General features: G+C 35.4%; 5 protein-coding genes and 1 non-coding gene across 10 annotated transcripts; 2 read left to right on the top strand and 4 right to left on the bottom strand.

The window, feature by feature from the left end:
- Positions 1-5: 5 nt before the first annotated feature.
- Positions 6-79, bottom strand: Trnai-aau. Its single transcript has one exon. It is a non-coding gene; the product is annotated as a tRNA-Ile (tRNA).
- Positions 80-405: 326 nt separating this feature from the next.
- LOC105832183 lies at positions 406-3,142 on the top strand. Of its 2 annotated transcripts, none has more exons than XM_012672902.3 (8): positions 406-956; positions 1,059-1,574; positions 1,651-1,844; positions 1,922-1,995; positions 2,054-2,165; positions 2,277-2,339; positions 2,415-2,578; positions 2,730-3,142. In XM_012672902.3, exons 1-8 carry the CDS (start codon positions 647-649, stop codon positions 2,860-2,862), a joined length of 1,566 nt encoding a protein of 521 aa, XP_012528356.1. In that variant the 5' UTR covers positions 406-646; the 3' UTR covers positions 2,863-3,142. The 2 variants fall into 2 exon arrangements, with proteins under 2 accessions (XP_012528356.1, XP_012528357.1); XM_012672903.3 differs by having other exon boundaries at positions 854-994.
- A 450-nt stretch (positions 3,143-3,592) lies between these two features.
- LOC105832181 lies at positions 3,593-5,938 on the bottom strand. 2 transcript variants are annotated; one of them, XM_012672899.3, is made up of 3 exons: positions 5,615-5,938; positions 5,306-5,517; positions 3,593-5,217 (listed from the first exon to the last, which is right to left on the bottom strand). In XM_012672899.3, exons 1-3 carry the CDS (start codon positions 5,903-5,905, stop codon positions 4,089-4,091), a joined length of 1,632 nt encoding a protein of 543 aa, XP_012528353.1. In that variant the 5' UTR covers positions 5,906-5,938; the 3' UTR covers positions 3,593-4,088. The 2 variants fall into 2 exon arrangements, with proteins under 2 accessions (XP_012528353.1, XP_036146162.1); XM_036290269.1 differs by having other exon boundaries at positions 3,841-5,217; positions 5,306-5,542; positions 5,615-5,752.
- Positions 5,939-6,807: 869 nt separating this feature from the next.
- On the top strand, positions 6,808-21,199 carry LOC105832179 (calcium-transporting ATPase type 2C member 1). Of its 3 annotated transcripts, none has more exons than XM_036290261.1 (16): positions 6,808-6,947; positions 9,460-9,854; positions 13,191-13,391; positions 13,492-13,581; positions 13,667-13,764; positions 14,160-14,418; positions 14,508-14,844; positions 14,974-15,362; positions 15,468-15,624; positions 15,709-15,879; positions 18,256-18,571; positions 18,652-18,837; positions 18,921-19,068; positions 19,130-19,222; positions 19,306-19,447; positions 19,597-21,199. In XM_036290261.1, exons 2-16 carry the CDS (start codon positions 9,747-9,749, stop codon positions 19,728-19,730), a joined length of 2,829 nt encoding a protein of 942 aa, XP_036146154.1. In that variant the 5' UTR covers positions 6,808-6,947; positions 9,460-9,746; the 3' UTR covers positions 19,731-21,199. The 3 variants fall into 3 exon arrangements, with proteins under 3 accessions (XP_036146154.1, XP_036146155.1, XP_036146156.1); XM_036290262.1 differs by lacking the exon at positions 6,808-6,947 and adding an exon at positions 6,975-7,110; XM_036290263.1 differs by lacking the exons at positions 6,808-6,947; positions 9,460-9,854 and adding an exon at positions 12,131-12,750.
- LOC105828975 lies at positions 20,080-21,576 on the bottom strand. Its single transcript, XM_012667586.3, has 3 exons — positions 21,495-21,576; positions 21,087-21,199; positions 20,080-20,917 (listed from the first exon to the last, which is right to left on the bottom strand). Exons 1-3 carry the CDS (start codon positions 21,510-21,512, stop codon positions 20,800-20,802), a joined length of 249 nt encoding a protein of 82 aa, XP_012523040.2. The 5' UTR covers positions 21,513-21,576; the 3' UTR covers positions 20,080-20,799.
- LOC105828965 lies at positions 20,080-23,025 on the bottom strand. Its single transcript, XM_028194992.2, has 3 exons — positions 22,918-23,025; positions 22,589-22,714; positions 20,080-22,519 (listed from the first exon to the last, which is right to left on the bottom strand). Exons 1-3 carry the CDS (start codon positions 22,936-22,938, stop codon positions 22,370-22,372), a joined length of 297 nt encoding a protein of 98 aa, XP_028050793.1. The 5' UTR covers positions 22,939-23,025; the 3' UTR covers positions 20,080-22,369.
- Between the last annotated feature and the right edge of the window lie 172 nt (positions 23,026-23,197).

The raw sequence follows: 23,197 nt of genomic DNA on the forward strand, positions 1-23,197 counted from the left end.
AAAATTGGCCCATGAGGGGATCGAACCCGCGACCTTCGCGTTATTAGCACGACGCTCTAACCAACTGAGCTAATGGGCCAGTTCGCTGAGTGTGTTAACATTGTGTTCTTATACTTTCTTTTTTATAGACTACAAAAATTAAAAATTAATAAGGAGTGCATTTAGTACAGATTCAAACCACATTTATTTTCCGATCCGCCGATTTTATCAGCAGTTTATACTAATTTTTGAAAGTGGATATACTGGTGACAATGAGGAGTTTAAAATGGTTTCACGAAATGTCACAAGAAAAGCCGGAATGGTTGCTGTCAAATTTCTCTCTGTACGAATATAAAGATCATATACATATATCGAAGAACGCTACTGCTGATACTGGGCTGCGTTCCGTTTCAACGCATGATGCGCATAATGCATTGTTCATCCTTGTTTAACGTTTGACAAATAACAAGGATGAACGATGCATCATGCGTAAACGGAACGTACCCCTGGTAGTGGGTAGTGCTAGTGCTGAACCATCCAACCCAACCTGACCTGACACGATCAGCAGGTAGACAGTGACGGACGTCAACCGAGCGAACACTTTTCTCAGCGATGTTGAGCGACGTTGACCGTCGCGAATGACTCGGTCGTAGCGTCGACGCGAATTATGGCGAGTCGTAAGAGGACCGACGACGATTCATGTCGTCGGTCGTCATTGCCGAAACGTCACGTGTGGTCTTCGTCGTCTGACGAGGAAGAGGAGATGAGGAAAACGGTAACCTCCTGGCCGCCCTGTGTGGCAACATGTAAAGACTCTCGATCGCCTTTGGGGAACGAAGTTGTCTTCCTGCCGTCCTTGTCATCTGATGAGGAGAAGATCTCCGTTCATTGTCGGGACACTCAGTCCAGGAACAATCCGTCGCCATCATCGGACCGCTTCGGTAGAAGTCGCGTTGACCCCGTGGAACAGTCGACAGGTTAGGATTCTGTCACTGTATGCTGTTTATTATATATGGTGCGCGCGCTTTGTGGATTGTTTTTTTTTTATTATTCCGAAAGTTGAAAACAATTTTTCGCAGGTCAAGACACGTCATCCCGTCGCGACAACAACCCCTTCAGTTTTAAGGCCTTCTTGAAGAATGGCACACAGCAGACCAACTATCATAACACTGGGGCAAGGCCCAAAGTCTACTCATCCTCTGTGTCAAGTCCTGTCAGCGTTCTTAACAAGGATAATGTTGGCGTTTACTCTGGTCGAAATCCAACGGAATTGCCAGACTTTGTACAGGATCACCTTGTCATTGAACAATGTTATCTGAGCCATGAGAACAGTCAACCAGTGCTACCTGATGTGGATAATTTACCAGATTTTGCATTAAATAGTATGGAACAAAGGCAATCTCGATTGCGAAACGAGACTAAAAAGAATGACTCCGATGTCTTGTGCGACGATCTGCGATCATTTGATCTTACCGATACGCTACACAGAGATCATCCTGTACAGAATTCATTGCATTCGAATCACTTGGACTTGCCTGTATTTGAGGGTAGACTCAACGAAAACGCGTCTTCTCTTCCTCGCCCTGAACACAAAGGTACTTGTGTTTTATCTTTCAAATTATACAATTGTATCCCTGCAAAACTATTATAAAGAGAATATTTTCTGTACAGGATTTCCATTTGATTTACCATTACCCTTTCCTAACTCCAATCCCAATGTAAGTGCCACACGAGATGATTTCCCATCAGGAGGTGAAACAAACATTCATAAGTCTCTGCCAGACTTCTTAAGTGATGGTCCTATACATAACAGATCTACTGATTCGGAACCTACTGTGAGCATAACAGAATCTACAGAAAGAAGGGTAAGATTGCTATGTATTGTAGAACTCTAATGGATAAAATGATGACAGAGAAGATAGAATTTGAGATTATGTTACAGCTTTTACTTGAGAATGAAATATTACGCCAGCACTTAGAAGCCTCTCGAAGACAACTTAGTGAAAAAATGGAAAGGTAATTGTACCTCTCTTACTAGAATAAATTTCAGTTTATATAGTTGCATTAATTATAGAATTCGCTCATTGGAGGGAGAACTATTGTCTAAAAAAAAAGTTGAACATGAAGAAACTATGCACTTGGAAAAAGCAATGGAGCAAGTCGAAGATAATTTAAAACGAAGTACAGTAAGTATACAAAAAGATACAAAGATGAAATCTCCAAATTGTAAATTATAATTTCTGCATATTGATTATGTTATTGGGAAACGATGACAGCATAGTATTTGTATTTTGTAGAAGCGAGCAGTTGATGCCGAAAGCACTGTCACATCATTGAAAAAAGAAATTAAGGCTTTAACGGTTAGTATTATTTTATCAATTGTAACGAGATAAAATATAAAACTAATATATTGGCTTGTGAATCTGTTAATTTAGACAGAGATATCTTTGTTACGACTGGAGAACAGTGAACTTCGAGCCAGTATCTCGACGGCTGGACAAAATGAATCTAACGCTAGTGCTGTTAACGTGAATCATACGGTTAGAAGGCTTGCACGTGATTTATTTGCGGCAGCATCGTCAGCTGAAGTATCCCTTAGGTAAAAGAATTATTTTTAACTCTACTATTACATTTATATAAATCTATTTAAAGTAACTTATGAGATTTAGAACGGAATTCTGTTTGCTATTTTAATAAGGGTATATGGTTTTTTTAAATCTCTAATCGCAATTTTGTATGTTTTCTTACAGACAGTTAATGTCTGGTGTGGACAACCTGAGAGTGCTCGCATCGACCCTCGAGAACGTGGACAGGATAGAAGATTGGACCAAAGATTTTTTACCTGATTCCGACGAGGATAATGCTGCCGGTCCTGCAGTATAATAGAATTTTCTCTCTTTCTCAACGTGTGTGGGTGTGTGTGCGCGTGTCTGTGCGTGCGTGTGTGTGCGTGCGTGTGTGCGTATGTTATACATATTCGTATTTTCACACTATTTCCCCTTTTATCACTTTTCATCGCGTATCCCATCTATTCACAATTTTACTACACATCCCAATGATAAATTGATCCATGTCAATTCAACACATTAATACATTGCTGCGCAATGTATTGATACATTGAATGTAATGAGAATTTATTATCTAATCGTATTTGTTGTGTATATTTATTGCAGAATTTTTAATTTCCATCCCTCTTATTCTACATCGTCCAAACATCCTAACATCTTTTCGAACATATAAATACATATTATTTATAAAATACTCGTTATATTTTTGTATTTATAACAATTTGTAAAATTTATTCAAATTTATGACGATGCAAAAATGCAGATACATTTTCGACGATACCGTTGTCGTGACCTACCTCGATTAAAGAAAAATAATTTTTTTTAGTTGCATTGTACGCGAGTGAAAAGTGCGGATTTAAAAAGTAATCGGAATCTTACGTGATATCTTAAAGCTGACAGACATTGAGTGTTCGCCTGCATGCATCACAGCACGTGATGTGGCTAGAATATATTTTTAACCAGAGATATATTGAAACTCTTACATCACGTATACAATATGTACACACGAGGCTTTAAATAGACATTCAAAACAGATATACACTTAGTCCGATTCCAGCCCATAAATTTAATAAGTTCAGATCACAATACGTGTGTATATTACAATATTTTCAAATCATATGTAGATAAATATATATAGATATATACAGAAGAGATGTATGCGAGATACGCGTAATACTAAAAGAAATCAGATACGTATACTTACACACACACACACGCGCGCGCGCGCGCGTGTATTACATATACATAGTACCATACATATGCAATGTGCAATTACAAATGAATAACATTTTTAATGCTTGCTTTGCAACTTTTATTATTTTACACTGGGATAAAAAGAAGTTTCCAATACTAAATTGAGAGATAAGTTTCCTAAAATGTAAAAATTAAGAAATTTCAAAGTTCGAGAACTTTTTTCAATGACAAATTGTTATTATCAATTTGATATTAATAATTTCAGAGATAAAACTACATAAAAATCAGACTGACAAAACATGAAAAACTCAGCATTGAACAACAAGTAACAGTGAAAACATACTTAACTTATTCAAGTCCATCGAAAATATTAAATAGATCAGTTTGCGTTTCAGTATGACTTGTTTGTGTATTTAACCAGGATCTGCAAGTGCCAATGGGAATGTTGCAATCAGTCCCACAAATCAGAGACTTTGTTTGAGTCTCTGTAGAAACCGTAGTGTCGTCATGTGACCAAGCGGTCTGAGTCTGTATATTGGACAGTCCTAAATCGCAGGATAGTATTTTATCACATGTCTGAGTATACGTATTGTTGTACAGTAGTTGTTCCATATTGTCCAGGTTGTCCGTAGTTTGTGTTTCGATGTTTGAACTCAAGGCAAACGATCTTGATAAAGAATCGGAATAAAAATACGAAGGAGAAAAGGCTTGCTCAGTTTGTGTTTCTATGCTGCTAAATCTGTCGTCGAATGTCTTGGCAGTTAACATAGGATCTGCTCGAGATATCCCATCGGTCGATGCGAAAGAATACCCTTCGACTGTCGACGTGTCTTCAACGTAAGGCAACGTCATTAAAGCTACTGAACTCTTTGATACGTCCGGTATCAAAGGATTGTGACTATGATTGTAAAATGTCTCGAATTCCGTTTGAGTCACATTATCGTTAAACGCCTCAAACATATTTTTTTCAGGTATTGTTTGTGTCCCCGAAGTGTTCTTCTCCCAGAAATCCTGCAAGCCCACATCGTGGCGAAGTGGTAGCGGACTAGCTGGAAATAAATTGGATGATGCGAAATTATCACTGAGATTGAGATCCTCCTTAAGTAATGTTTGTTTTGATTGTTTTGATAATGCGCGAGACTTTCCACCGCGTTTATGCATTTTCGACGAATCTCTGCTCGCTTGTGGAGTTTGCGTTTCTATCGATTTTCCAGAGGTCTTCTCTTTAAAAAAACTATTGGTCTGCGTTTGCTTAGATATTCGACGTTTTGCGTTATGCAGATTATTTTTCGATGGATTCGATATCTTTTTTCTTTTATAATCGTCCGTCTGTACTCCGACATTAGAGGTACTTTTTATCATGGTATGAATATCTTCGTTATTTTTTCCAAATTTATCTGAAATGGGCAATATTGTGACAGGTCTGCTTATAATTTCTTTTGATAGGACAATTTGCATTGTCCTGGAATTGAGGTGTCTGCAAAGAGATTATAGATACATCAGTAAATCTCTCAACCAGTATTATGATAATTATTAAAAATATGTAATATAATGAATAAATGTACTTTTGCGAATTTTTATATTTCTCCGTTATAGCATGCAGAGATCGCTTTGCATGCGTAAGCAAAGCTTCATATGTGACATAAGCCTTTGAGCAGGAACACGTGAACTCTATGCCACAGATCTTTGCATGTCCTTGTTTGGCAGATTCAGTGGAAAAACTCTTGCCACAGCGATCACATAAATAATTTTTTTCTGCGTGTACTTTCAAGTAATGCTGCAAGGATAACATTAGAAATACTCTTGAAACTATAATCTCTGTTTTTCTTATCGCTCTAAGCTATTATTATACAAAATATACAAGGTATACACACTTGCTTCAGATATTTCATGGTGCTAAAATATCTCTGAGAATTAACGGCGTAGACGCACGACTGCACCGGGCAGTGATAGCGTATGTTTTCCTTTGCAATTTTATCCAACTTTCTGTGCTGATGCACTTTGAGGTCGTGCAGCCGATAACGCGGCTCGTTCTTGAAGACGAGCCCGCATTGTTCACACCTGACATTATTGTTTATTACGCTCAGTTCTTCCGACGATGGACAGATTGTCTTGTCGGGTACCGGTACGCCGTTGTCCGTCGATCTATCGAGTCTTCTCGGCATTGTAGGTTATCTTGCGGCACGATTTCACACAGAATCTTCGGCATGTTACGCATCGTCAGTGATATGATAGCCATGCATTACTTAACCATACCTAAAAAAAAAAAAAAGCGGAGATAAATGTTAAAGAATAAAATACCTCGCTCTTTCGCTTAAAGTTGCCTACAGCAAGAAATATACTTTATCTCCTCTAAAATGTAATTTGTAAATACTGGGCCTGTTCGCGTTACTTGCACTTTACGCACTTGACATCTTCGCTTGCTCTTTTTCCAGTGCTCGAGTATATATTTATCTCGTTTAAAGTGTAAAACATTTTGGGGATTTCAAGCAACGCGACAAACCTTATACTTTTTATACATATTCTTATTCTTACATATATATTTATTCGAAATGACACTTTATGTACATATACGTGACTACGTATGAGAAACTTTTCCTCAATGTTTCGTCAAAGTAAAGCTTCTAATCTAATTCCAAAAACTAGTTGTATATGGAGTTATCGAAACTATCTTGAAACCAATAAAGAATTCGGATTCAGATTAGTGACACAATTATCGCTTTTGAGTGACCGCACGCATCCCTCAGTTGCCCTCAGTCTGTCAGTAGTGCGGCGCTACTTGTCACAAGCCGGGGCCCGGGGGAACCGTGATCGGCGTGATTCCCCTTCGCGCACCCGCGGTCCGGTACGTCTCCTCGTCGGTCCGGTTGGGTCGATCGACCTTCCGTCCGCGAACAACGGCGACGGAGGCGACGGAGGTGGCAACTGACAGTGGCGGTGACGGCAGTGGCAAGTGGCAAGTGCTCGAGAGACGTGTGCGACGAAAGTGGACCGCGGCCGAATTCGCGAGGGCACACGACATACCTATTGACTCAGTGCGGCGTTCTCGCTCGTGTGGAGGACGTGTCGTGCGTGTGAGGACTGCGTGTTTTATAATTCTTTTTTTTTTTTAACCCGCATCAGTCCCGGCCGGGATCGATTTCCTCTGGACTCTCGCTTCTCGCTAGACGCGGGGAACCGGCGATCCACGAGCTGTCACACGATAAGGTAAACGTTGGCAACCGCGGCTCCAGGTGGTTTTCCGCGGATCACCGGGTATACGTACGTGCACCACATACGTCGCACAGCCGTGTTATTGATTTTTACCTGAGGAGAGAAACGCGTAATCGTACACGTATTTATGTGCACGTCACGACTCCGATGTCCGCATGTAAGCTGTTTAAGTTTTGTAATAGATTTAATTCCGTCAACGCTTTGGGAGCTTCTAGAAACGTTCGATCACCCCGGCACTTCAATCCGAATGGATATACCGTTTTTAATCAGATTTTGCTTCAATGTCTTTCTTTTTTCTCTTCTCAATTGAAGCTCGAATGCTTAAATATACATTGAGGGTTGAATTTCACGGGAAAATTCTATCAATATCCATCAGTCATAGTTATAGTGTATTACTGCCTATTTTACTCATTTATATTACGATCTAAAAAAATAAAGATTTTTTGTAATTGTGTAAAAATTAATTAGCCTAGCATTGTTATAATTCAATTGTCATACGATGAATTGATTTCTGCTGCCATTTGTCAAGTGGTCAGTATCTAAAGCATTTCCTATAATTTTTATGTGCAAACCCTTTTGGAACTATTTTTTATCCTGACAATCTTTGATAAAAATCGTGCTACTGCAAAATAAATATAAAGATTAACATTTTTTAATTTTTATAAAATTTTTTTCCTTTATCGCTTTTGAAAGATTTTAAACAATGTTTTAAATACAAACAAAATCAATATTATGCAATATTGCTTATGTCTCCAGATTTGTGTGCCATGATAATGATGTAAAATGTTGTGCAAAGCTCTAATAAAGCAATAAAATTAATAGATTTGTTGTACCAATCTACATGATGATCATTGTGATCATTGCATTGTTTTCTTTAACAGTTACACTAAGAGAGTTATGAACTTAACGTTATCAGAGCACTCCTCTTTTAATAATTATTAAGATTAAGAAAATTTAACGTTATTAATTAAGTATATTAGATTCATTTTTTTTTTCAGATAACAGATCTAATTAATAATAAATTTTGTCGCAGTAACAATCACTAAAATGACGTACAACTATACAGAAAGCAATACAAGTTCAAAAAAAATTAAGTTACATAAATTCGTAATTTTAATATCGCTTATTTATGCAACACATAATAATGTGCGGATTATTCTAAACTATCTTAAAACTGTGATATAATTTATCAAATTTATCTCAATTAAAAACTATTATTATTATTAATTCTATGCAAAAGATGCAAATATAAAAAATGTTCCATTTCAATTGCACTTTATTATTTTTTTCAATGATAAGAACTTAACGAGTGGAAACTATCATTTGCATAATCTCTCGTTTCGAATTACGAAAACATTTACACAATGCTGATGTATCGTGTAAATGTTTGATAACAGAATAATTCACTATGAGAAACAAAAATATTCATAAGTCGTACAAAAAGTTTTCTGTGAGGAAAAATTAATTTCGGATTCATCATGGAAGAATCTGCATTATAATTCAGTGAAAATTAATAGAACAGCTGCTCGGTATGTCTTTAGCAAACAACACATCAGTTGTCATTGATCGATAGCGTATGCTTAAACATTTTAAATGCGCCCTTGCCTTTCATGCTTTATCGAGCTGGTGACATTTTACTCCATTATTGTTCTTAAAATATCTAAGTTCGTATGTAGATAATTTTGTCACAATTTTTTACATTTTACCCTTATCGATTTAACATCGTGGATTTAATTGCAAACTGAATATTAAATATTTAAGAATTTTTGGCATAAGTGCAAATCTTTCATTGTATTAATGTAATTATTAAACGTTATTATTACATGAATTGTACATACCTTGGATTATTTGTTGTTATTCTAAAGAAAGTTATGTGACAATATGCGTATTGTTGGAAAATTGTTCTTGACAAAAGCTTAATCACCTTGTCGCCTAAAATATCTCGGTGTATTCTTTGTATTTAATTTAAAAATTGCACGTCTGGATAGCAAGAGTGAATTAAACTCAATTGGACTCTTTATCTAGGATAGTAAACTGCATCTGTAAAAATATTTAAGGATGAAAACAGATGTATGACATAGACGAGTATAATGCAACTAAAGAGAATTTTATGAAAAAAAAGAAATAAATTTTAGAAATTTACAATATTAATCTTCCATTTTTGTTGAAAAAAATGATCTTAGTATAAATTGAATCTGTTTTCAATTGAAAAAAGAATTTATAAATAAAAGACGATAGATCTGGAGTAACACTCGATACATTTTTTGCGACACCCGAGACAGATAAAATACAAATAATTAGCAAAAAACTAGAATGCTGAATGCGCTTTCAATTAGTAAATGTGCAAAGTCTACTAAAAATTTATGTAAAGCTGGATTGTTTCGCGAGATTGTTTCCCTCGGCCTTCTCGCGTGATTAGAAATCGCGTCCGATAAAACAGACTTGGGAAGGAGAACGTCAGTGACGTGTATTAAAATTGCGCTGTTGTTTTATTTCATTCGTACAGCGATATAAGGGAGGAAGACGATGCAACACGCAGTTTCCATTTTCCTTGGTGAATCGGATCAGAAGAGATAGATAGAGAGATAGAGAGAGAAAGAGAGAAGAGGAGAGAGGACGCGAATCGATAGCGCACGATTTCGGTGGTATCAGGTCAGCTGGTAGTGCTTTCATCCCCCGGAGTCATCAAGTCGTCATTTGCCGTTCTTCTTCTTCTTCTTCTTCTGGTTCTTCTTCTTAAGAAAACAGCGTGAAGTGGTGCCGCGGTGCTGAGAGAAGACACTCCTCTCCGCGATGAGAGACACCGGCAATCAAGCCAAGTACGAACAGCTTTTGGACGCCGGTCTCGAGATCCGCAACGACGACAAGGAACACAACGACGAAAATGCGACACTAGACGAGGTGAGCCCAACTACGGAATGAAACGTTTGGCGACTCTGAACAACGTAAAACGAGAATACTCTTTTCGTATACATGATGCGTGTACACAGATAATTCCTCACTGTATGCCAATATTTAGATTGGTGTAACATGACTTGATCCCACATAGCACAAAAATTGCAATTACATTGTAGCAATATTGCTGCAAGATTACAATGTTGTTGCAACATTGCTATAATGTAACTGCAATTTTTGTGTTACGTGGGATGTAATACTTTCTCCCCTTTATTGATGTATAGTTATAAGTTGTGTGAAAGGATATACAATTGGACATATTTTTTGAATTTATTACAATTTCAAAGAGAAAGCTTCGAAACAATATATGTTTATATATTTCTGTTTTTGTATTATACATTTTTATTTTAATCTCTATATTGATTTCTTGATAATATTGTGTATGTATGTGTGTGTGTGTGTGTGTATATTAGGCATATGTAATTATAAATCATTTGATATACATGCATGCCTTTCTGCGCGTGTATTACAATTAATTAAGTTATTTAATTTCGAATACGCTTGATAAAGTATATTTAAACCTGTTTCTCTTTCCACGATACTATATAGTAAAAAGTTAGATGGAAGTTAGTTAGAACTCGCAGCTCCGATATCCAACCAAGTTATCAACTTATCAGGGCCGCTATTCCGTACACGGTTACCGATAGTTGTTGGTTCGATAATTGTCGTTGCGCATATATTTTCATATTAGATTCATATATTTTCATATATTAGTTTTTATTTTCTTATATGTTAGTTTCCGAGTGCACCAAGCTGAAGTGAGTTGTTTTTTACTTTTTATGTCATGTGTTCCAAAACATCGCTTCTCTCGGCTCTAGTTTTCGATATTTAAATTTACAACTTACTTCAGTTTGATTCTTTCTTCATCGTGTTACACTTTTCCCTCTTTGAAGACCAGACTCTTGTTTCCCCGCGGGAAAGGCGCGAAGTTTAATTCGCTCGTCAACGGCACGTTCCTAAATAATCGATAATTTGATCATGTTTCCAGGATATCAAAGAATTTCAATTTTCTTTTAACTTTTCATCCATTTTTAAAAATGGAAATAGGATAAAGAAAAAAATAAATTTTCAGAAAAACATATCAACTAGACATACACACACAAACACATGATACATGTGAGTGAATATACACAGAGAAAAAAAATTGATTCAACAAAATTTTTTAGTTGCGGGCTGCCAAGAAAAAATCTATTCAATACAGCAATATATGGTATTGCAATATAAATACATAGTCCAATCAACATTATTGCACTTGCGTTAACAGCAAATATTATTGTATAAGTATATCTTTTGTTGACAGCCCGCAACTTAAACGTTTTGTTGAATCAATTACTTTTTTTCTCAGTGTACATATAATTATAGTTGGATATCGTGAATTATAATCGTGGTGCTTACGTAATCATGAAACTCGTATGTTACAAGGAAATGTTCGTCACGTTATATGTGAACAAGGACATGAAAATGAGAGCATTGCGAATAGATTACAAGGAGAGTAATATAAAAGATACCTATACAACGCGATCCAAATGATCAGAACGCGAAGCGTCCCGATTATTTGGATCGACAATAATGCGTTTCTAACGGTCTACATGTCGAAAAATGTTTAAATAACCCGTTAACGCCTTAACATGTATATACGTCCCTCACTGTGCTTCCTCTCGCTCCTCCCTAATAGCTCATGCAAGAGTACGTTTCGTTTCAAGTGAAAAAAATACAGCTACACGCTTGCGCTGTGGAATTGCAACGTCATGTAAATAAACAGAAATTCTCAATAAATCAAAACGAAGCGCAAATACAAGTGGCACCGTATTCGTATTTCGTATGGGCAAGTTTTATTAGTCTTTTTTTCTCAAGAGTACTCTCAGTATACAAAGTCAGGCTTTCGACTGCGCTTTTTGTAATTCATTGCTCTTCGTGGAATTTGTATGTGAGAACTGATGGGACTGGACATGTATATACACGTAAGTGACACGATTTTGCAGGAAATCAGAGCACATAAAAGGTCTGTTTTTTATTCCTGCACTGCTGCACTGGTGCAATAAGTTAGAATAAGACAAATATATTTTTTCTCATTTTCTAACTTATTGCACTAGTGCAGCAGTGCAGAAATAAAAAACAAACGTAAAGTTCAACGAAAGACGGGGGCGTTACTAGGGCTGCGTTTCGATATTCACTGCCAGTACTGAAAATCTATAGTTTACGTCACATACACTGTAGAATTTCAATACTGGCAGTGAATATCGGAACGCAGCCTAGGCAGTACGCAGTATAGGCTCTAGCGTAGGGCGCAAAATTTGAAGGGGGCGCAAAATTTAGAGGGTGCTATGCAGCGATGGCAGTTCACGCCAGCAGGGCTGCACGAACGATGGAAGATCTGTTGTATCTCTCCTTTTCTGGGTAACGCTAAAAGCAGAAAATTTTTAGTTTTTTGTCTTTTCAACTTTGCATTGGGGTGCACGATCGATTTCCAGCGTAGGGGCGTCTAAGTCAGTCGTAACGACCCCGAAAAGAAAAAAAAATGCGGGAGAAGGAAAGGAGAGACCGGCATTGACATCACGATCGCGAAACGCGAACTCGATTGACAGCAATGACAGCAACAGTATTCGCCGTTGCCTGATCAGGCCTGATGGCGCCAATCCGCCCGATCTGGTGGCGTGGTGCGTCTCTCACGTTTACGTAGCCAGATCGTTCGAGAGCACTTCTCTGTTTATTTAAATATACTGCCTCTTCGTTGACCTGTTTTTGTGATATCCACCCGCGTCCCCGATCATGTCCTTGACTCGCCGCTGTCAATATTTGTTCGGAAATGTATTGACAGATTGATCATCGTTGTCACTGCGAGGTTAGGCATCTGTTATTTCGTCTCGACGTTGATGCATTTCTTCGTTGATCGCACTTTAATCGATAATTTGTCTGCTTTTATTCTGCTATCACGATTTTTTACCTACGCTCGAACATATACATATACCGCCTCGGTATATACGCATTTTTTTTCACACACAGTTGTGATACTGAGATAACGCTCAAGGTATCCCAATTTGGCGCTGATGACAAGACGATGAAAAGCAACATAAACGCGACGCGGCATTGAAATTAAAACGAATAATTCGCACCGTTCTCAATTAATCGCCAAACTATTTCCATATTCAATGTGCCACAATGTCTTTCGCTTACTTAAATTTAATGGTTTTGTGTTTACAATGCAATTAAATTTACGTTCTAATGTACAACTCGTGCAGAGTTTTAAATTTATTTATGTAAGTAGCGACAATGTTTCTTAAGGGTAAAGAACAGGATTCCGAGATGTGGTTGACAACCGCTGAATCAGCTAGTCTTGGTGCAGAAGAGGTAGCAGCTAGATTACATGTCGATGTACGAACGGGACTCAGGTGGCAAGAGGCTGACCATAGAAGACAATTAACGGGTTTTAATGAATTCACTGTAAAGGAGGAAGATCCACCATGGAAGAAATATATCGAACAAGTATGAATTTCCCCAAGTTTATTTAATTTTGAGTGTACATACAAATAAATGCTACAATGTTTAATATAACTTAGATTTGTTTTAATTTATTTTTTTTTAGTTTAAGAATCCATTGATTCTCCTCCTACTTGCCTCTGCATTTGTTAGTATATGCATGAAGCAATTCGACGATGCTGTCAGTATTACTGTGGTAAGTAGATATAAATGTTTATTATCCTTGAAATTTAATAGACATTACCAAATCAATGTTGTATTTCTGATACATTCCTTTGTAGGCTATCATAATAGTGGTGACAGTTGCATTTGTACAAGAATACCGATCAGAGAAATCTTTAGAAGAATTGAATAAATTGGTACCACCAATATGCCATTGGTAAATAGATTTTTACTTCTTATTACGTGCTTTATTAGTCACTATATAGTATATAATTATGCTGAATATTAATCTGATCTTGAGGTAGCGTGTATCTAAATTCTAAATTCTTTACAATTCTTTACAAGTATGGTCCTTGGAGAATATAACCCTTTATACATGCAGAATTCCTTTCCCTTAATGAAGAAGATATAATATGTCGTTGCACTCTGTAGAAGGTGAAACTTACTTCTATGAAATTTCTTAAAGTTCTATATGTTTTACAATTAATGAAATCCCGACTGAGAGTTATTGCCAAAAATATTCTTTATCAAATTTTTACTTTGTTCCATATTTTATTTAATTATAGATAGTTTAACATTACATTACAATTGTATCCCAATATTTTGTTTCAGCTTGAGAGAGAGCCGTGTAGAAACATTTCTCGCGCGTAATTTAGTTCCTGGTGATATAGTGTATTTAAATATTGGAGACAGAGTACCTGCTGATATCAGAATATTTGAAGCTATAGATCTGGCGATTGACGAGAGTAGCTTTACTGGAGAGACTGAACCAGCGCAAAAGTCGACAGCCCCTTTGCTTAAAACTAATGGGTTGACGTCAAAGAGAAATATCGCCTTTATGGGCACTTTAGTGCGCTGTGGGAACGGCAAGGTATAAACTATTTGTTCAAACTATATATAAAATTTTTGGGAATAATTGCGCTCTATCAACAACTTATGTTGCAATATCGCGCAATACAGGGAATTGTAGTGAATACGGGAGAAAAGAGTGAATTTGGGGAGGTTTTCTCGATGATGCAGGCTGAGGAGGCACCAAAGACTCCACTACAGCGAAGCATGGACATTTTAGGTACTCAGCTGTCCTTCTATTCCTTCTGCATTATTGGTATTATCATGCTACTGGGCTGGATCCAAGGTAAGGCTATCCTTGAGATGTTTACCATTGGTGTAAGCTTGGCAGTAGCAGCTATACCGGAAGGCCTACCTATTGTTGTGACTGTAACATTGGCGTTGGGGGTGATGAGAATGGTTAAGAGAAAAGCTATTGTGAAGAAATTACCAACCGTTGAGACTCTCGGTAGGTTAAAATATTAATTTTAAAAAAATGTTATTTTAATTATAATAGATTAAATTATTAAAAAAAATTTTTTATTGAATCTTTCATATAAAGTTTCAAATACTAAGAAGAAACTTGTTTTATTTTTAGGCTGTGTAAATGTGATATGTTCTGATAAAACTGGTACGATCACGAAGAATGAGATGACTGCTACGATTCTCGTTACGTCGGAGGGTTACATTGCAGATGTTACTGGAGCAGGATATAACGACGTGGGAGAAGTACATATACGGAAGTGTGACAATCCTGATCTCGCACACTCCGCTATCAGTAATATGTTGGAAGTAGGTTGCGTGTGTAATAACGCTATCATACAGAATGACATTCTGTTGGGACAACCAACGGAAGGCGCTCTGATAGCAGTGGCAATGAAATTTGGAATGTACGGTGTCCCTGATAGATATCTACGATTGCAAGAATATCCATTTTCTTCCGAGCAAAAGATGATGGCTGTGAAATGTACGCCCAAGTTTGGCGAGGTAAATTTAAAGTAAAAAGCTGCATTCTCCTTGAGAATGAAATTGATGAATGGAATCGTTTTACTTTAAAATGTCAAATACATATGTTATAATTTTATATTTTAGAACAAAAAAGAAATATACTTTGTGAAAGGTGCTATGGAGAAAATCTTGCCGCAATGTACAAAATATTACGAGAACGGTCAAGTGTATCCCCTTAGTCAGAAGAAAGATCAGGAATTCTTAACAGAAGCGTATGATATTGGTCAACAAGGATTGAGAGGTATTATTCTTTTTATAAAGCTTAGTAATAAATGGATAACAAATTAGAATTTGTAATTTTTTGTACATACCAATTTGATTATAGTAATTGGGCTGGCACGCGGCTCTTCATTACAAGATCTAATTTACGTCGGTCTGGTTGGTATCTGTGACCCACCAAGACCATACGTGCGTGAATCTATTAGCATTTTGATAAACAGTGGTGTTAAAGTGAAGATGGTAACTGGTGATGCTAAGGAAACTGCAGCTGCGATAGGTATATAAATACATAAATAATAGTACACTTCTCGCAAAAATTAAAGGAACAAAAAAATTTTCTAAATTTTTTGCCAATTTTCAACAGGTGTATTTTAGTGAAAAATGGTCGTACAGGAAATAAAAAAACATAGCTTTTGAAGCTTGAAGACTCTAGTTTTAGAATTTTTTGGTTAAAAATTTTTTTGAGCACCGGTAGCCATGCAATTCTTGGATAAAGCACGAAGAAAAAATTTTCAAAATTTTTTACATTTTTTTTTCGCTCTACGGGCATGAAAAAAATTTTTCGAGCTAAACCAATGCATAGGTCGCATAGCCTGTTCATTCAGCTTCAATTTGCTTTTTTCGAAAGTCAGATACGACTATTTGTCTTCGAGATATCGAATTTTGAATGCAAAAGGACCCTTTTTCACTCAACTGCCGATATCTCTGAAACTACTGGTCGCCTAGCGAGCTGACGAGCGGTTTCGTTTTCTGCAGAAAATTTCTTACAAAAATCTGTCATGGTTGATTGAAAAAAAAATTTTGTCCCACCTGAAACGGTAACGTGAAAAAAGCAAAAAAATGCCATTTTCCCCTTTTTTAGTAAATCGACTGTGTCTTCGACAATATTGGGGCAAAAGCTTAGGTTAGAAGAAAATTTTACAGTCTAATGTACCCCAAAGACCCCCCTAAATTTTTAGATCGATCGGTTCAGCGGTTTCCCCGGACCGATTGATTGAAATTTTGAAAAAATTAAGGGAACAAGATTTTGTTCCTTAAATTTGACCTAATCTTTTTAAAATTCAATAATTTCATTTTTTTTTACTTTTTATTCAATTTTGAGTTTTTTGAAGATTGAGTAACAAAAAAAAATCCAAAAAAATTTTTTCAAAAATTTTTATTCAAAAACATTACATTGTTGAGGCATCCTGCAATGAGTCCTGACCTGAATCCGATAGAGCACGTCTGGGACATATTGGGCCGCCGATTGCGTCAAAATTATCCGAATCTGAATAATTTGGCAGCATTAGAGAACGCTTTGATAAGAATTTGGCGTCAGATCCCTCAACAGATGATCCGAAATTGCATTTTGAATATGCGACAAAGATTGCAAGCTGTGATTAGGAGTAGAGGCGGGAACACTCGATACTGAACACGAGACACACACACACACACACACACACACACTTTAGAAAATGAGTTTGGAGTCGCAAAATACTGTGGAGCTGACGAACCACGGGGTCTCATTTTTTTCGAAGAATCATTAACACACGTGCGTAAGCACAAAAGAAGCGTAAATCCGACCGTGCAACCTCCACGTGGTATGCTTTGGATAACGCTAATGCCGGCGGTAAATCAATCATCAATCAAAATTTTCGTCAGAAAGTTTGATTTTCTTAAAAACGAAAAAAAAGAAATTTTTTTCAAATTTTTTTTTAAATTTTCAAAAAAAAATTTTTTGGAAATTTTCGAAATTTTTGAAAAAATTTTTTTGGATTTTTTTTTGTTACTCAATCTTCAAAAAACTCAAAATTGAGTAAAAAGAATTTTAAAAAGATTAGGTCAAATTTAAGGAACAAAGTCTTGTTCCCTTAATTTTTTCAAAATTTCAATCAATCGGTCCGGAGAAACCGCTGAACCGATCAATCTAAAAATTTAGGGGGGTCTTTGGGGTACATTAGACTGTAAAATTTTCTTCTAACCTAAGCTTTTGCCCCAATATTGTCGAAGACACAGTCGATTTACCAAAAAAGGGGAAAATGGCATTTTTTTACTCTTTTTTCACGTTACCGTTTCAGATGGGACAAAATTTTTTTTTCAATCAACCATGACAGATTTTTGTAAGAAATTTTCTGCAGAAAACGAAACCGCTCGTCAGCTCGCTAGGCGACCAGTAGTTTCAGAGATATCGGCAGTTGAGTGAAAAAGGGTCCTTTTGCATTCAAAATTCGATATCTCGAAGACAAATAGTCGTATCTGACTTCCGAAAAAAGCAAATTGAAGCTGAATGAACAGGCTATGCGACCTATGCATTGGTTTAGCTCGAAAAATTTTTTTCATGCCCGTAGAGCGAAAAAAAAAATGTAAAAAATTTTGAAAATTTTTTCTTCGTGCTTTATCCAAGAATTGCATGGCTACCGGTGCTCAGAAAAATTTTTAACCAAAAAATTCTAAAACTAGAGTCTTCAAGCTTCAAAAGCTATGTTTTTTTATTTCCTGTACGACCATTTTTCACTAAAATACAGCCTGTTGAAAATTGGCAAAAAATTTAGAAAATTTTTTTGTTCCTTTAATTTTTGCGAGAAGTGTATATTAAAATAACAAATGGTCGCATTTTTGATAAATAAATATTTACGATTCGAATTGAATTATAAAAAATTTAATTATTTTTTAGCTAGTATGATTGGTTTGGACACGCTTCATAATCGTTTACTATCAGGAGATGAGATTGATATGATGTCTGAGCATCAGTTGGAACAGTGTATTAATAGTGTTAGTGTATTTTACCGAGTAACACCAAAACACAAACTATGTATCGTAAAAGCTTTACAAAGGAACGGCAATATAGTTGGTATGACAGGTGATGGTGTAAACGATGGAGTTGCGTTAAAAAAGGCTGATATAGGCATTGCTATGGGTAAAAACGGTACTGATGTATGCAAGGAGGCAGCCGATATGATTTTGGTCGATGACGATTTTGGAACTATTATGTAAATAATATATTGGTTATCAATTTTTAAGATATGTAAATTAATGTGACATTTATCATTCATATTGTTACTCATTTTAGCGCGGCGATCGAAGAGGGAAAGGGAATCTTTCACAATATTCGCAATTTTGTCAGATTCCAATTGAGTACCAGCATAGCTGCGCTTTCTCTAATCGCTCTTGCAACATTGATGAGTATTCCGAATCCTTTGAATGCTATGCAAATATTGTGGATCAACATCATTATGGATGGGCCACCTGCTCAAAGGTAAGTTAACAAATTTTGTTTTAATGTTTCATTAAATATTCTTTACGCAACTTTCGTATGCATTAATTTTTTTCTGTGTACAGTCTTGGAGTAGAACCGGTTGATAAGGACGTTCTCAAACAAAAGCCACGAAATACAAAGGAGCCAATGATTACGCGTCATCTTATAATTAATGTCTTATTATCTGCTAGCATCATTATTCTTGGCACTTTATGGGTGTATAACAGAGAGGTAATGCTTTTTTGATAAATGTATAATTTTTTGTACTTATATACATATACTTAATTTTCAGATGGTTAATGGGAATACTGCGAGAGATACTACCATGACATTTACTTGCTTTGTATTCTTCGACATGTTCAATGCTCTTAGTTGTAGGTCACAGGTGAGATTTCACTATTTTCAGATTGTTATTGTATAAAGAAAAAGAACATTACATAGAGCTTGAAAAATACGCGTTCATTTCAGACGAAATCCATATTCACAATCGGTCTGTGGAGTAATAAAATGTTCCTGGTAGCCGTAACGCTTTCTGTCATCGGTCAAATGTTCGTGATCTACTTCCCTCCGTTGCAGAGAATATTTCAGACTGAAGCACTCACGGCAAAAGGTATCATACTAGCGATATCGTTAAAGATTTTACACACACACACACACACACACACACACACACACACACACACACACACACACATATATATATATATATATATATACTTCTTGTAATCTAGTAAACATATGTTTATTTTTCATCTTCAGATCTTCTATTCCTGGCGGCGTTGACATCGAGCGTCTTCGTCATCAGTGAGGTAAAAAAATTTATCGAAAGGCAATTGCAAAGACGTCGCGTCAATGGCCAGTATTATAACAAGTTCGAAATGGACTTTGTATGACAGTTACAGTCTGCCGGCGAGAGCAAGGCGGACAAAGATCATAATGAATAAACGTATCAAATATCGCTCGACGTCAATATGCAGTCGATCGCGTTCATTTATAATAAACACATTACGTCTCACTAACTCACATCTACTCGATTGTGCTTGCGCGTTCGTAACTTCGTCACTTGTGCACCTCTATTACAAAATAGAATAATATTCTTTCGACGACAATTCTAGTGTATCGATTGCGCAGTGATTGCAGTTTTTTTTACCATTTATAAACTGTCGATTCTATTTTTTCCAGCACATTGTGCACGTAGAAAAAAAAACCGAAGGAAAACATTTTGATGTAGTAAGTTATATAGACTGTATACTATTAAACTATATTTCATTATTGTCCTTACAATAAGACTATAAATCACCGTTTCATAGATGGTAGCAGTGCTACTGCACATTCCATGCACGTTTGATAGACCAATGACTTTTAATAATATATTCTACCTGTAATATAGTCTTAGAGACTGCAGTCCAAAGCAATGTTTGCACTGAATCATCGTAAACATTCTATCTTACACCTTTTTCTAAATATTGTAACAGTTTTTAAGTCTCGTTCGACAAGTATCAATTTCACTATCGTTCATTCATTGTCAGTCAACTCACGCTAGAGGAAGCGAATCATGCAGCATTTTACCGAGTAAGAACCATACAGAGATAAACATATTGTAATTACAACCAGTCACAAATCGATTGCATTTAAGAATACAGTTGTAATAGGATAAATAAATGATCTTATAATGTTTCTTTTTAATTTCACAATTACGAATGTACCCTTTTGTTGGCAGGATAATATGTAACTTACACCAACGACAGATGTTGCTGTTTTTTTGAATAGTATAATGATTTATATTCGAATAATATAGTTCAATTGTGTCATTGAAAAGGTATATCCGTGTGTTGCATAGATATATTCGAATTATGTTTCATGAGTATATTTAATGAATTAATCATAACATGTTTGCATATGTTACGTTGTATGTATTATAGATATTTTATATTCAATTTTCTAAGAATTTAAACAAAATGATTAATGAATCCCTTCAAGAACACTAAATGTTTTATATTGGTACAATTCCGGTCCACCATAGCCGTATAGCAGCTTTCCTTTGCCATTTTCATCGTAATAAGGATAGCGATACTTTGGCCTACAAAGTAAAGATGAAACTTACTTGACGCTTTTAAATCAAGATTTTCTTAGGAAAGTTGCTGCATTATAACAATCGAATTGTAGAGATATTTATATTACAATAAATAATTTTTGTTTATTTTTTGATTCTACAAGTAAATATTGAGATAGATATTTGTTTCACTTGCCGTTCAAAATACTGAAAGTTAGGTGCTTGAGGTTCCGCGAGTACAGCTATACTTTCATCAATTCGAACGAGGAAAAGGATAGCGAAAGTTGTCAATGTGATCATAGTCCGCCACTATAAATGGAAAACAAAATTTCGGAAAATAATAAAGCAAAAGTTTTTACTTTATTTTTTACTTAATGCATACATATTTTTGTACAAAACTGTTTGTTAAATATTAATGACAAGAGCTTCAATTGAAATTTAATTAAAATTCAATATGTTCAAACCTACCAATTAGAAAGTTGCGACAGATGGAGATTATTAATTAAATTTTCAAGCGATTAATTCAAGAAGAAAAACTATTCTTTAAATTAAAAAATATATATTTGCAGTTTGTTAGTTTAGCAATTTATTTTTTATTACTTACAGAAATAAAACTCGCCATGGCAAATAACCGGAAGTGAATGAATCAAAATGTTCTCTTGATTAATAATAAGAAATAAATATTGAAAATAAAAGTTTTTTTATAGAACAATTATTAATCATTAGTTAGATCAATTACTAATCAATTTAACAAAAATCACAAGATAATGTTGATCGAGTCGCTACATTCAACGTTCTAGATTCGCGTCAGAACTCAGTCTAAATTTCTTCGTTCCCCTACCACATACCAATTCTTTCCTGTAAAGTGAAAGTTCTGAGAAGATACCTTGTGCTACATTCATTGATTGCTTCACATGAAGCGTCAGTCAAGAAATTTCCGAAATTATGTGTTTCGAAAGTATCCAAAATAAAATATTTCCGCGCGATTGTAAGTTATACGCGTTAAAGTATAAGTACTAAAAAATACAAAAACTTCAAGAAAAAAAATCAGGTTTTTAATTCTAATTACTTTCCATTGCATACTTTACCATCAGTGTCATTAGATAATTAAAATGTATTGTTAATAAGTACTTTTATTAAGTTTTAGAACTATGCACTTATTTTAAATAACTGCAAATATTTAAGAAAAATGGATGTGGTGAAAATATAAGTCTGTGCAGTGCTAAAATAAGAGAAAAACATTTTTTTTCATCATTAATTATCCTCAATCGTCATTGTTAATGACGCAAATTAAAATCTGGTGAATATTAATAATAATTATCACTCAAATTTTTGATTTTTTTACATATTTAGTAAATTATGTTTATTTTTTTAGATGTATTTGATAAATTATGTTTACGGTCAACTCGATTAAACATGTTAACAAAATTATAATATTATACTAAAAGAAACATATATTTACTCGGTAGTTTTAATGTTTCAACTTTTCGTTGGCGCTCCCCATGGACCTTTGTATCCAATGCCCATTCCTAGTTTTGCTATTGCTAATTCTCCATAACGTCCGTTTTCTTGTTCATATCGAATTTTTCTTTGTTTACCGACTTCTGGATCAAAGTCCCATTCCGTTTTCTACATAAAAGCAAGTAAAGCAAGAGAAATGAGTAAAATAAAATTATGTCGTGTATATTTTACATTTACCTCGTGCGCAATAGGTACACCTGCGATGTTATACTGAATTAAATCATGTAGATATTTAAGAGCTGTAGCATCTACAATTGGCACACTAATTTCGCCATGAAGTAATAATGTCATCAGTACAATCATCTATAATGTAATATGCACAAAAAGTAAAGAGATTATTTTAAAAAATGCATGATAGTTTGATTAAGGTAATTGTAATTACAAAATTATGCAATAATATTTAAATTACACATTAATATTTTTAATAATTTTTTTATTAACGCTACTTGAAAATTCTTATTTTCGAGATTAATTTGATTCCTTATGAATTTTTTAATTACACCTACCAGTATTCGGTTCTGATACATGGCTCAGGTCACTCCAGGAATGGTATCGTTACTGACGCCGAATGACTACTCTATGAAACTTATCCAGTAATCCGGTATACTTATAAACCTTAAAATATTCGCAGTCTATTGCAATACCCGTAGTGAAAGTAAAAACTCGATCGCACGTTTAACGACGCGCGAGAGTTTAAAAAGTCGCGTTGAATCCTGTCATGAATGACAATCGCTTATTTGCGAATCGATACTTAATTCGAATCACGAATTTTCTATCGGATATAGA

Source organism: Monomorium pharaonis, chromosome 7 (assembly GCF_013373865.1).
Source record: "Monomorium pharaonis isolate MP-MQ-018 chromosome 7, ASM1337386v2, whole genome shotgun sequence".
NCBI classification, from domain to species: domain Eukaryota; kingdom Metazoa; phylum Arthropoda; class Insecta; order Hymenoptera; family Formicidae; genus Monomorium; species Monomorium pharaonis.